This window comes from Haliotis rufescens, unplaced genomic scaffold, assembly GCF_023055435.1.
Source record: "Haliotis rufescens isolate VD_foot unplaced genomic scaffold, xgHalRufe1.0.p SCAF_11, whole genome shotgun sequence".
Taxonomy (NCBI): domain Eukaryota; kingdom Metazoa; phylum Mollusca; class Gastropoda; order Lepetellida; family Haliotidae; genus Haliotis; species Haliotis rufescens.
The window spans coordinates 479,050-492,597 of record NW_025963791.1 but is presented as its reverse complement, the minus strand read 5'-3'; the positions used below and the strand labels follow the sequence as shown (position 1 = coordinate 492,597).

Here is a 13,548-nt window from a genome sequence, read left to right as displayed (position 1 = left end):
GTTTTGATAATTCAACATCTGGAAATTGAAGAACAGGTGTAGACACGAAAGGAAATGATATGGTCTTAAATAAACTATATTCGAAATCGAAGGTGTTTCTCTCTTTCTGATAAGACGTGGCATATGATCGGAACAGTATTTTATAAGATATGCTAATTGGGGACATGAAATGTATTCAAAGTCAATTTTATTTAACTTAGCTGTTTTCTGAGAAATTACTAAAATTCAGTATTTACATGTATCATACATTAAAATTATTAGTACTAAAGTATTCAAAATTAGAAAGATTATTCAACCCCAGGATGTAATGAAGCAATCGGTGTAGTGAGTAGGGGTTTTCATTAACCTTAAATCTGAAATTTGTGTAGGGACTGTAAATAAATTATGATAACACATTCACATAACATTGTTAATGTTAAACAGGTTGATATGATATTATTATGAATTGTATGAATTATGTAAAGGTTACATATCTTAAACACTTGCAACAATTTTAGCAAACTATTCCATGGAATCTGACTAACATACGAACAGGTACATTAGGTTGACCTTTCATCCCATTCCTATTGTTTCTTTTCATGAATATCAAATATTACCTTTTATTTATCGTCCGTATTGAAACTAAATTTAAAGGAACCATATTTTGGCCATATCGCTATCGCGTAGACAGCAAACATATACCTTGGAATCATTGAAAGCTTTAAAACATGACCACACTTGTAACTATCTGCTTTGATTCTTCTTCAAGTATTACGGGGCTGCTGAATCAACAATGTCCTTGATTACAGCGGCCCGTGACACTGACAATGGCCAAAGTAAAACATAAGGACTACAGCTATATATTCTGTTCATTACAGATATTTATTGCACTTCAATATTAAGATCTGTTCATTTCATGTGTGTTAATTCCTCTAAAGCATTATACACATGTGATCATAACCTTTAAAACATAGTATATGCTAACAATTTAAACCACATAGAACCCACACATATCAACAAGTTCAAGTGAAAAAATGGAGAAATGTATCTACAATCTATCATCCTCTGCTTATCACACTATGAAGATGTGGTTTAATATATACGTGTTCACTGGGCTGTAGGTTAACAGCAACATGGAAACATGGGCATTATTTACAAACATTCAAATAGTCTTCATTTTAAATAAGTATTTTAAACTTCAACAAAGTATTTAAAAGCTTACCTACTGTAACTGTGGACGGACAACCAGTCACCAACTTGCTACACTCCAACAACTTTTTCCCAACACCATGTCCTCTATGCGAATAGCACTATATTCATTTGAATAAAATATTAATGAGAACCTGCTTGAATCTATTAGAAGATCTGTATCTACTAAATCGTCTTTGTAGAAAATTGATTTGAATTCAAAAGTGTCTACAAATTCTAAAATTTGGAACACTTAACAAAATGGTGTTACAGTTTAACGTGGTTTTCGTTATTAAGGAGAGATAGAGATGTGACAAAAATATCAATACCATTGGTCTAAATCCATAACTACACAAGGTATCCTGAAAAGTGTATGAAATACATATTTTTCATTGCAACTAAACATTACTACAGACTATGACTAGAACTCCCCTAAATCACAACCAATGGTCTGTTTACTCTATACTACACCTATCGTATAATGGTATCGGCAACAATCATATTCAATCATTCGATTAACAAAACTGGTCATAAGTTGCAGTTCTCTACAAGCAAATCCTATTCATATTACATTTTGTAAGTATACTGACGGGTTAAAGGTTGACACAATATCTACAGAGTGATATGTTGGTGAAATAGAATCCCCATATTCTTTCATGTTTGTTTAAAACCACGACTCCTAGTGCTAGAAACTACACTACAGTTCTCCTGAGAAGAGTTTCTACCAGTTGTTCTGTTAATGAACACTGTTAGTACATGCCTTGTTGCAGATTTCGGTCTGACATTAACATGCAATGGACATCAGTTTATGTCGTCAGAGTCTGTCTACAGAGTAAAAACACAGGGCGTGTCAATTAGATATCGACACATCAGTTTCTGTTGGCTTCATGAAGCAAACCGCGGTATGGGCAGTTTGAGCAGATTGCGGTGATGTCCTCATCTCAAGGACACAGCGTTTTTCACGGTGAGAATAAGAACTCACATTCATTCACTAGGAATACATATCATCTAAAGTATGTTGACTGAATTGATTTGATTAGAAGAGGAATGTTCTTACTGATAACGTTTTCTTCATCTAAGGGAGCTTTTCGTTTCAAGTACAAATTTACGTATCAGCGTTGGTAGTAAGACGATGAGTCGTTGGTGTACAGGTAGTCTGCCTCGTGTTGGGGAGGGTAGCAGTCTATCTCGCCGCTGTACTGAGGGGGTTTCTTGTTGACTTCAAGGTGATTCATAGCGTCGCCATTTAACTGTGTCGGCTTCCCGTCGATGCCACCATTTTGCATATAGGTCTGGTAGTGCTTGCTCGGAGGATCATCAACGAGGATATCCGATTCGTTTTCAAAAGGTTTGTACTTGTAGATGTTGCGGAGGGACGCCAATATAGGGGCGTAGAGGACGTTGCTCATGAAAATGGCGACGTTGAGCCAGAGGAAGCCGATAGCGTGCACAATGGAGCCAGCGACAATTGGTCCGAAAGCGTAGGCCAGAGAGTAGGAAATGTCAGCTATAGCGTACACGCTTCCGTACACAGAGACATGGCGGACATCAACCAAATAGCCGAGGGAGGGTAATAATGCGGTATCGACGAGAGCAATTCCAAAACAGATTCCCATTATTGGGACGATGACGACAGCGAACGCTTTTGCGAAGGGGATGAACAGACAGAAGACTCCTTCAAGGGCAAGGCCGACGGCTGCCATCAGCCACTGATAATGAGGGTACGTCCGGGCCAGTTTGACGGTCAGGTAGACACCGCAGATATGTGGAATAAACGCAGGTAGCCAAACAAAGCCGATCTCCCATTCGTCAGCCCCAAGTGTGTCTTTCATCCACAGAGATATCGTTGGTTCAAGGAAGGCCAAAGAGACATTGGACATTGCCAGAGCGCCCGCAACAGCCGCGATGTATGGGTCCAGGAGTAGGTGGTGAATAGGGGTACCTCGTGGGCGCTCTTCTCGGGGGATCAGTGCTCGTTCTAGTCTCACAGGTTTCATGACAAGCAGGAGGAGAAATCCGTCTATTAAACATACGGTTGCCAGAACAAGAAATGGGACTAACTTTCCTGCAAATTCATAAAGAATTCCTCCGAACGGCGGTGCGAAGAGACACCCGAATGATATAAATGCCAGGGCTATACCGAGAGCTTTCGTACGTTCATTTTCTTCAGTAAAACGATCGGCAATCATAGCAAGTCCTGAAGTGTCGGCAAACGCCGAACCAATGCCTTGAAGACTTCTAGCAAAAAACAAAACCCAGTAACTCTTCCCAAATGCAAAGACAGACGTGGAGAAGAACATTATCACAAGTCCAATCATCATTGGTATATCATAGCCAATTCTGTCTATAAGACCACCCGTAAACGGGTTCACCATGAGCTGTAGAATAGCCTTAGAAGCAAACAGGACGCCTATGGCCCCACCCTCATTCCCGTATGTTATCGGGGGTGGGGGCAGGTTGATTAGACGTTTCCTCTGTTCCGTGAAGTTATACACTGTACCGTTAGCAAGGGTCACTGGTGTGGAGAGCTGAACATAATAATAGGTGTAATTCGTTGTTTCAACTGCCGGGGGATCGCCTCTTAGGTCTCTAAGATAGATTGGTATAATGGGGACGATCACCATATACAGCATGTTATCCAGGAGGAGGGCTATACACACAGTTACTAAGATCAGCTTGCGTTGATGTTTAGGTTCATGAACTTTGTTATTGAAAGTCTGCCACATTTGCGTGGTCCTCTCCGTAAATTCAGGTGGTACAAACCCCATCTTGGCTATTCTCCTCGAATTGAAGGACCAAACTAAGATATAATCTCAGTTTTAAAATCACATAAAGTTCCTCAAAGTTTCCGCACAATCGCGACACAAATTTACACACTGTTCGGGTTCATACTGGAATAGCTGGTAATCCTAACTCGCTAGCTTCACACTCTGATGTCGAAGAATAAACAACAATCCGTCCAACCTTCCTGACGCCCAATTATTGAATATCTCTGATATGGATGGTAGAACAAGTTCCACGAAACATTCATAAGATCGTTACTCAAAGTCTTTAGTAGCGTGAAAACGTAAAGATTAAATTGATTTGTCCTGCCAGAAACCCAGCCTCCACGACCACTCACCGGGACAGTCTCCAACGATTAAACAAGGAGCGAATTTCCAAAAGCAACGGAACCCTTGTCCGGCGAATAGTCCGATGAAAACTTTCCCGATGTTCTTCTCGCTCCGTGGAGCCAATCCACCATCCAAATAATTATGTCGATATCTAGATCCCTGTCCGCATCTTTGCCACTCCGATCAATTGTTGAGCATGCGTACTCCTCACCAACTGCCCGCCTTAAACAGCAAAGAAATTGTGCCGTTATAGACTATCACACAGCAACTTTTTTCAATTCAATTGGATTAACAACGGGAAGAATGAACACGTCATTTCATGCAATGTACACATTATATCCTGCAATACATTACAGTTCTGTCATGACAAAAGTAAGTGTTAAAGGCTTGACTATTTTCAGATGAATGTAGCGTTGTATCTTCATTAGTGTGTGAAGAAGTGATGTGTATTCTGTTGTCAATACATTTTACTTTAGATCATTTTCGAGTCCCAAGCAGAGAGTCAAAGATATTATGCTAATACTCCAAAAGGTACATGATTTTGCAATATTCAAATTCACACCCTGAAAATGAAATGACAAAAATCAAACAACCACATCTAAATATTTAAACAAATAATTAAGAAATAAGCTTTTATGCACAGATAACTTTAATTAGCAAACAGATACCATTTGAACATGCATGAAAAAGTACTTAGTGTGATGTATAATGCTACCTGCTGCGTTACGTGTGTGACTAAGAACAGCAGTGTAGTTCACAGCTAACGAATCGGGAAGCTGTCAGTATAACAGATTGAAATACATTTCTGAGAATTCATAACGTAGTTATCGGAAAATTATGACACTGCTAACACGTATTTAAATGGACGAAATTAACTGGAGTGGCGTCGCACAGGCTGCCTTGGCACAGTGATCAAGTTCTCTTCTTTGTTAATTACGAGGTCGGTTATAATCTTGGGTAGTATTTTATTCATATTTCAATAAATAGCATAATTTAATTTCCTAATCCGATACAAAGATATTTCCCAAGGCAAACCGTGGGGCGAGGGCACGTAGAGGTGGCGTAGAGTATTTACCCTGATGCACAAGCCACGTGGCAACACATCTGAAGGCAGGTGGAGCAAACATCGGAAATTGAACTATCACTGATTTAACATGTGAACTATGAATGACGCTCGGAGAAACATAGAGGAAAACAGACAACGGAACGGCTGTAGTAATACACTTTTTATAGTAATTAAACATACATATGGTAAATACTGGTACACAAATACCACTCTTCTTAAAATCTTTCTGTTAACTCCACATAATGTCAGAGAGGGGATTCAATAAACTATCGTTATACTTACACTCCATACGGACACTTGACATATGGATCACAATATGTGGGACAGAGCAACTGACGACATACAGTTATTCAAGTAACGAAAGTTCTCCTACGTAGAGCCGGTCAAGTCACTCACTTCTTAAGGTATTTATGTGGCTTTTAAATATCAGTGAAACCTGTCAACTACTTTTTTCAATAGGCATAAATTACATAAAGAATATCCCTGATTGCAAGACATCTGTCAGTTATATTTCTATATGGGTGATCAAAGACTATTCATTGGAATTAATGAAGGGATTTCTTTGACGGTAATGAATCAATTAAGCCCTGCCGACATATCAAAGGACATGGAGAATTCGATTTCTGACGCATGCATTTTTGTTTCACCCTACTCGCATTGATTATACGGAAATTCATCACTGTCGTGGGTGCTAATGCCCCGGAATCGGGAACGAGGTTTACCGGAAGCCGGAAAACATCGTCGGCTTTGTTCGGTAAATTCCGGACTCACCGGGTTGAAACTTTTACCTGACAGACACATCGAAAGCAATGCATTTAGAACAGTGACATGACCTGTCGATCTGCCGACCTTTATGGCGTGAGGAGAAAAAAGCCTTTGGTTTATATTTTGCAATAAATATATAAGAGAAGATTAACTACATATCCATAATTGCATACACACATCGGCCACACATACACACACGCGCTCGCGCACAGTCACACACACATTTATATATATCGATGTGTGTATGCAATTATGGATATGTCGTTCATCTTCTATTATATATTTATTGCAAAATATAAACCAAATACTGTTTTTTGTGAATTTAATACGTACATGAGGCTGGTTAGGATGACACTAGCTGGATTAAGAGAGAAGAGGACAAATAACAGAAGAAATTAGATTCCTTTTCTTCTTTCAGATAAAGCATACAATTTTATAATTTTATCAAAATACATAGTGTAAGTTTCTAGTCTATGTGTACTAATTATAGATTTGTTGAATTATGTACTACTATATGCCACGTCTTCTGTAATTTCTCTGTAAGAGTTAAAATGATACTTATTCGTATTTTAATCAGTGTGTGCGTGGTATGCCTTTCTCTGGAGACAAAAAACATGTTTCATATATGGCTCTCTAAACTCAAATTTGTGCTCAAACTGAATTTATTGAGCATGAAATGTGTCAAACACAACATTTTGGCTAATATAAAATATTCTGCTTTTGATGAATGTTCATCCCTCTCGAAGCCTGGAGGTGTCGCCTGTATTTACAGGACAAATTGAATTGAATATCTGTTTACACATTTAAGATCAATATGCCTGTTCGACTAGTCAGAATTCTTCCACCAAACACAGTTCTTCGGTTGCGCAAACATTGTCAATATCGAACAAATAGTCTATCAATTTGTCCCTATCGAAGGTTACCGGTAATAGGCTGGCCTTAGGGCTGAGGAGAGAGGGAGACAGCCTAAAGGGTTAGACTGTCAGAACAGATCTTCTAGGCGTGGAGAGGGCCGAATTACAACGAATCGAGATTGAAATTCTCGCGTGAACACAAACAAACGAGATTAGCGCACTTGATCAGTGTAAATGGTCGCAAGGGAGGCAGTATCACCCCGCGCTGCCTGATTTCCCACTGGGGTGGGGGGCAATTCACGCCAAAGCTCGTCCCAACATCCTAGTACATATTTTGCCATTGAATCAGACAAGGTTCACAAATTTCACTCGTCTATCAGCATTGTGGATCGATGACGGAGCCGTAAAGTGCCCCGTAGGTTTGGGAGCCGTGAATACAGAGTTTTCTAGTCAGTAGTCTTTTCGCGGAGTTTAGCATTTGCTCATGGGGAAAATGTCATTACCACTGCCTAGAAACTCGCGCTTGCTACGATTGATTTGCTACTGCCCTTCATCAAATCTGACGATGCCAATTTCCTAGCCAGGTCCATCAGCAACTGCTGATTACAGAGCACTTGTTCCCAGCGCTTTAGCACGTGAAAGAATTTATAAAACTGATCCCAAAAAATTCATATTTTTCTATTTGCATCGGCAAAAGATAGTTAGTGTAATTACGATCATTGTGGCTTGCCTGGTTCTGGTTACACCAAGGACGGGGCTTTAACCAACATGGTGGTGTAGGGTCTCTTAAACAAGTTAGTAGTAGTGATGTTTAAAAAACTAACTTGATTTCATCACAATCTTCAGTTAATTTGACGCTAAGGATTTTACTTTTTACTGCTATATACACATATTATAAACTCAAAGCAGTTGGAATCATTGATATGAATGTTTTGCGTTAACCATATAAAGGTTGTCCCACAAGTTGTAAAACTAACCTTGACTCAGAAGAAAAAGAGTATATTTCAGAAAGAGACTTGCTAGGCATAGATTAAAACAAATTATTTGATGAAGTCTGTAATACATTTATTCCTTTCCAAATGACATGATTGTTAATGATCAGTTTTTAACCTCAGGGATATGTTTAACGGAAATACGACACAGAAATGCTACGTCGTCTGAACAACACCGTAACTAATCAGTGCGCCATGATTACAAATTACAGAGTATGTCTATCACAAAATCACTTAAAAGACCATAATTTATAACTTAAAAGAAATGTGCTCTGTTTCATAAGTGACTGATCAAACGAACACAGAGGGCACTTCCGGTTGTACGTGATAGGTTAGACAGTTCCATTGATATTCTGCCGAGGATTCCTTGTCGGAGCGCCATGAAAGAACATCGGGTTTGTTTGTTACAGACGATGTGAAACTCGCATTTTTTTCAAAACATCGAACTCACATTGTGCACATGCGCGTAATTCCGGTATTTTCAGAACCCTGGGAGTGAAAATCACGAGTCTTGTTCTTTTATCTTGGGTAGACTTGTCAGGGGACTGAGAACGCGGGAAATGAAGTTTGTTTTATCTTGTTCGGTTTATGGCATGAAACCAAAGTGTTTCCGCAATGTTCCGCCATAGAAGAAAAAGAATTAAAAGATCTAACACACATAATTATACGTAATTAGCGATTGTGTGACAATGATACCATGCCAAGATAATATTAATGTACTTTGTTTAATAAGCAGTTTGTACAAAGGTCTTAGAAACCTTTTGTTTATGCTCATCCTCTACGAGAACTCATAAAGATGAAAGTCATAGTAAAAAGAAATTAATTTAAAATGATGTTTTTGATAAAGAGAGAATCCTTTCATTTCTATGTAGTCAAATAAGCCAAAGTTAAAATTAATAACACCAAGGTTGTATGTCTGCGTTGCACATAACAATCTGACATCACTATAGAATGTCGTCAAAGAATGGTCTGATCTCATTTCTCCACCAATGTCTGACTATTGATTTGTCACTGTTCTGTCAATGAAACAGAACTCATTTGATGCAATTCTTCATATGGATGTCCATTGTGGCAGTAGTAAATGGACCCCCAAATGAGCCGCGGTAATTGTGTGGGTCATTTGAAACGTTAGGTTCATTTAATAAGCCTGTGCGAAGAACATGTGTGACATAATTTTTATCATTGTAAAAAAATCTACAAGAAAATGTATTTGAAGAAACGTGAATAATTCTGCAAATAGAAAGATGTAGAGAAAAAGATATAATAATTCTTTTCTGTATTACCTTTTCAAACTGATTTTTTTCAGCTGCATTTGGATATTTCGAATAAAGACAAAATTCTGCAGTGTCTTTAAATGAGAATATAATGAATAGCACCACATAGCCCTGGTAAACAAACAATGTGGGAGACAACCCATGCGTGACGGTCAACAACGATAGGACATTCACATTTTGGTCTTAGTAAACTTGTGGTCTCGTGGTAGAGCGTCCGCCCAGAGAGCGCAAGGTCCGGTGATCGATCGCCGGCCGCGGTATACCCAAGGACGTTAGAAGTTGGGAATTGTTGTTACCATGCTTGGTACTTGCCATTAAGGGCCCAAAACGAGGACTAGTGCCTGAGTGGGGTATTCATGTTTAACTGCGGCATGTTATATCAGTGGGCTAGCACTATAAAATCGGCTTCAGTCCGGACTAGTACACACACACACACACGCACGCACGCACGAACGCACGCACGCACGCACGAACGCACGCACGCACGCACACACGTGCATGCACGTCTCTATATATAAGTGCAATAATCTTGGACGCGACACCACACCTCACGTCCTAACAACGGCTAGTTATTTTCGCATGTACACTGACACAGAGAAGATATACGTTGGTAAATCTCCCACCGAGAAGTTACAGTGGCAACAGACACACAAGACATTATGAGATTAGAGAAGACACAGTCTCGATATTTCATAATCCTGGCTTTTCTCTGACACAACCCAGACACTGTGAAAATTGATATTTGGATTCGTGGGAAATAAAGCATACGGAGCCAGTCTAACGAAGCCGCTAACAAGCTGTAATGCTATCCCTAGTTCGGATTCCAGGCATGGTCGCCCTATTAGCTTGGTTGACGAGTAACCAGGCCGTATTTAGACTAAATGTCATAGGAGTTCTGTTTGGAATTACGTAGCCATGTTTGGAGTCTCAATAACTAGCTTTGTAAACATAGATAGCTGGTTATTATTCGATTTTCGTATTTTCGACGTAAAATATCGTGTGGTTGGTTATTTTGTCTGATCTGATTGCATGCAATGGTTTCTAATTCGACATCAATTCGTTTTGAATATTTCATTAAGTTTGCCTAACTCCACGCGTAGAGAATCATTTCATCTTGCTTGTGCGGCCTAGAGGCATGCGTTTGATCCTGGAAACACAATTCAGGCTCCACAAGTGTTGTTTACGCTTGCAATAATACACGGAATTGCTTTAATATTGGATAATTAGCAGATGATTTCTGCAAAGAGATATCATCTTTTGGCATGCCATTTTTAAAAATTCAGTGTGGACCAAATAATTGTCCTTTTTGCAATAATCAATTGTTCAATTATGATACAGTATGTTCTATAATTAAAGACGCCAGGAAATGATCATCAGTATACAGTTTGTTTAATTCTATTTGCTGTATGTGCGATATACAATGAAAAATTAAAGAATGATAGTTACTTTATACATGAATATGGGTACACCAATGACACAAATAACCCATTTTCGGTACAGAACATATCTTATTTTACTTACATATCATCGTTAAAACATAGAGATCCTGCCATCACTTTGTCTTGACAGTATAATGTCCAAAATTCAGGTTTTAATTATTCACATATGGATATTCATGAAATATAGTTTTAACATCAAAAGTGTTTCCAAGAACGCAACAGCTAATTGGGATGTGTCGGTATGCCAGGGTAGGTCTGTTGTACAGCGGTTTATAAGTGTGTGTCGGTATGCCAGGGTAGGTCTGTTGTACAGCGGTTCATAAGTGTGTGTCGGTATGCCAGGGTAGGTCTGTTGTACAACGGTTTATAAGTGTGTGTCGGTGTGCCCGGGTAGGTCTGTTGTACAGCGGTTTATAAGTGTGTGTCGGTGTGCCAGGGTAGGTCTGTTGTACAGCGGTTTATAAGTGTGTGTCGGTATGCCAGGGTAGGTCTGTTGTACAGCGGTTTATAAGTGTAACTGTCAGACTCCACTGATACATGTGCGCTGGTCACGAAGCTTTAAGAAACAAGGATGTCGTGACCAGTTGTTACTGTTGAGCTGATTAGGACGAGCTACATAGATATTTGTGTCTGATGCGGCCTTAATTCCTTGGACATGTTTAATGCAAGATAATGAACTGATCAATGATCTTCACTTTGCAATGATAAAGATGATAACATTTTCTCCTTAAGAAACTGAAGTCAGTTTGATGTGAGACGAGAGGGAACATACTTATTAACCAAAGATAAAGCAATGCACTTGTGTTTCCAGGACAGGAGTCCTTATTAACTTATTAACGCTTTTGTTTTTTTATGATGGTAGTACACTGTTATAAATGACCAACATGGAATAAGATGATAAGAATGCCCTATCGAGACCAGACACGCACAATTCAATTTTAGTGTAACTGCTTCTGTCTCAAAACATTATAGGAATTAGTCTTTCAGTCACGGAATGACCCGAGGCGCGAAGTGGCGGAAATTGCCGAGGGCATCCGACCGTGAATCTGGAAGAGGCCTGATGCAAAGATTCCCAATGTTCCCCGCCCCAGACAGAATTTACTTATACAGTCCTTTCAATTTTTTACACTAATTGCCAGTAATATTATCTCGAGAAGGTGGAGAATTTATGTAATTGCCTTTGAGGACCCCGTCTGAAGTTGGTGTATCAATTTGTAATGTGTCTCGACATCGATGCCTTGTCGCCTGTGGTCATGTCGATATTTCATGTATATTGCACGATAGGAAATACACACTGAAACACACTCTATATTGTGTTAATATCGGCAGTGCTATATCTGGGGTAGTTAATGGGACTGTGAGGAAATATCCCCCTATTGTCCGAGATTCCAAATATAATACCATATCTATAGCCACGTGTCTCTCAGAGAATGCCAAGCAGTATCAGTGCCAAACTCCTATATGACAAGTAGACAAAATAAATGTGTTGTACAAAAAGTGAGGCTATTACACAATAAACATGGCATCAAGTGATAACCAAAATGGTTCAAACTAAATTTTGGGGTCTTGAGAAACATAAAACTACACGCTTTTACTAGTCCAAAATGAATTACCTAGTTGGACTTCGTTGCGATATTTTTAGGACCGTATCCGACAATCATCTAATAAACGAAGCACACAGATCAATTTGGCTCGTTACCAGCTGCAATCATTATATCCTTTTACGCGTCCACATCGAGAACAAAACCTATAAAATCTCCACTGCCAAACCCACAGTGTTCACCATATGCTTATCTTTCGAAGAAAACACTTTCATTAAGTCTTATTAGATTACTGACGTCCGTTCAAACCTTAAGATTATATAGTTTGGTATTTTGGACTGTTTTGGATCCCAAATGGCAGGGGACAAACATTCCGGCATCTAACGACGGTAGTCACGCAATGATTGGTGCTTTATGGTCCAAGTGGCATTTATGGAGTTAACCCTTAGTATGTTAATGACCACGCCAGTCTGGCATGCTGTAGTACATGCGGTTTGAATATATCTTGGTGATGTTTCGTTTGACCTCCTGGGCAATACACAACCTCAAGTTTGACAGTGTTTATAGCGTCCTTACATGCTATCTGTGTTGTTTATGTGACAGATGGAAAACACCGTGGAAAACAAACATTAAGGGAACAACCTTAAAACCTTCGAAAAGTACTTAATGGACTCTTAAGGTCTTCTTGCAAAACATTATGCAGTTTTATTCCAGGGAGCCTTCTTCATTAACCAAATTGTGTTTTTTTGGGAGGATTTTAAATACCTTCCTTAAGTGGTCGAGTATATAGACTTGGTACAAGCAGATATACAGATATCCTTTTGTATGAGTGAAACTACGACGAGAACACATTAAAGTAACCCGGAACTAAAATATAGTTGTTTCATGATACACACGGGGCACGGGTGGCCCAGGCACTGCAATTAGCTGTGCGACGTTTTGTTGTGTGAGAAACGATAGTTGGTTCGAATCTCAGATTCACCCTATGATCATTGGGTTGTCATAACAATACTTATGCACGTGGGTTTCAGCCTGTGTTTAAAGTCAAAGACCCGTCATGTAGCTAGAATACTGTTCCCAGCAACGTTAACAGAACTCACTCACTACCCGATAAACACAGATACCCCAGTAGTCCGTAACTACGTGTATACATTATTACAATAAACACATGTACCCTTTCATAAAGCATTGTGCGTATACTTCAAAATGTATAACCCAAATATTTCCGTGTGTCAAGTGTGTCCCGTTCACTGTGTTTGTTACCGTACTTCTGTGCATATGCTTGTGTGATAGCCATGCATGTACCATCCGTGTCAAGGAAATATCTGAACTACATG

General features: G+C 39.3%; 2 protein-coding genes across 2 annotated transcripts in view; both read right to left on the bottom strand.

Annotated features, from left to right (window-relative positions):
- The window catches only part of LOC124113721 (choline O-acetyltransferase-like), a 121,190-nt gene that overhangs the window by 79,292 nt on the left and 28,350 nt on the right, over positions 1 to 13,548 (bottom strand). The window lies entirely within an intron of this gene.
- Positions 843 to 13,548, bottom strand: part of LOC125371582 (vesicular acetylcholine transporter-like) — a 66,273-nt gene continuing 53,567 nt past the window's right edge. The window contains exon 2 of the mRNA XM_048392098.1: positions 843 to 4,502. Within this exon, the coding sequence (XP_048248055.1) occupies positions 2,280 to 3,935 (1,656 nt within the window). The 5' untranslated portion in view covers positions 3,936 to 4,502 and the 3' untranslated portion in view covers positions 843 to 2,279. The remainder of the gene's footprint in view (positions 4,503 to 13,548) is intronic.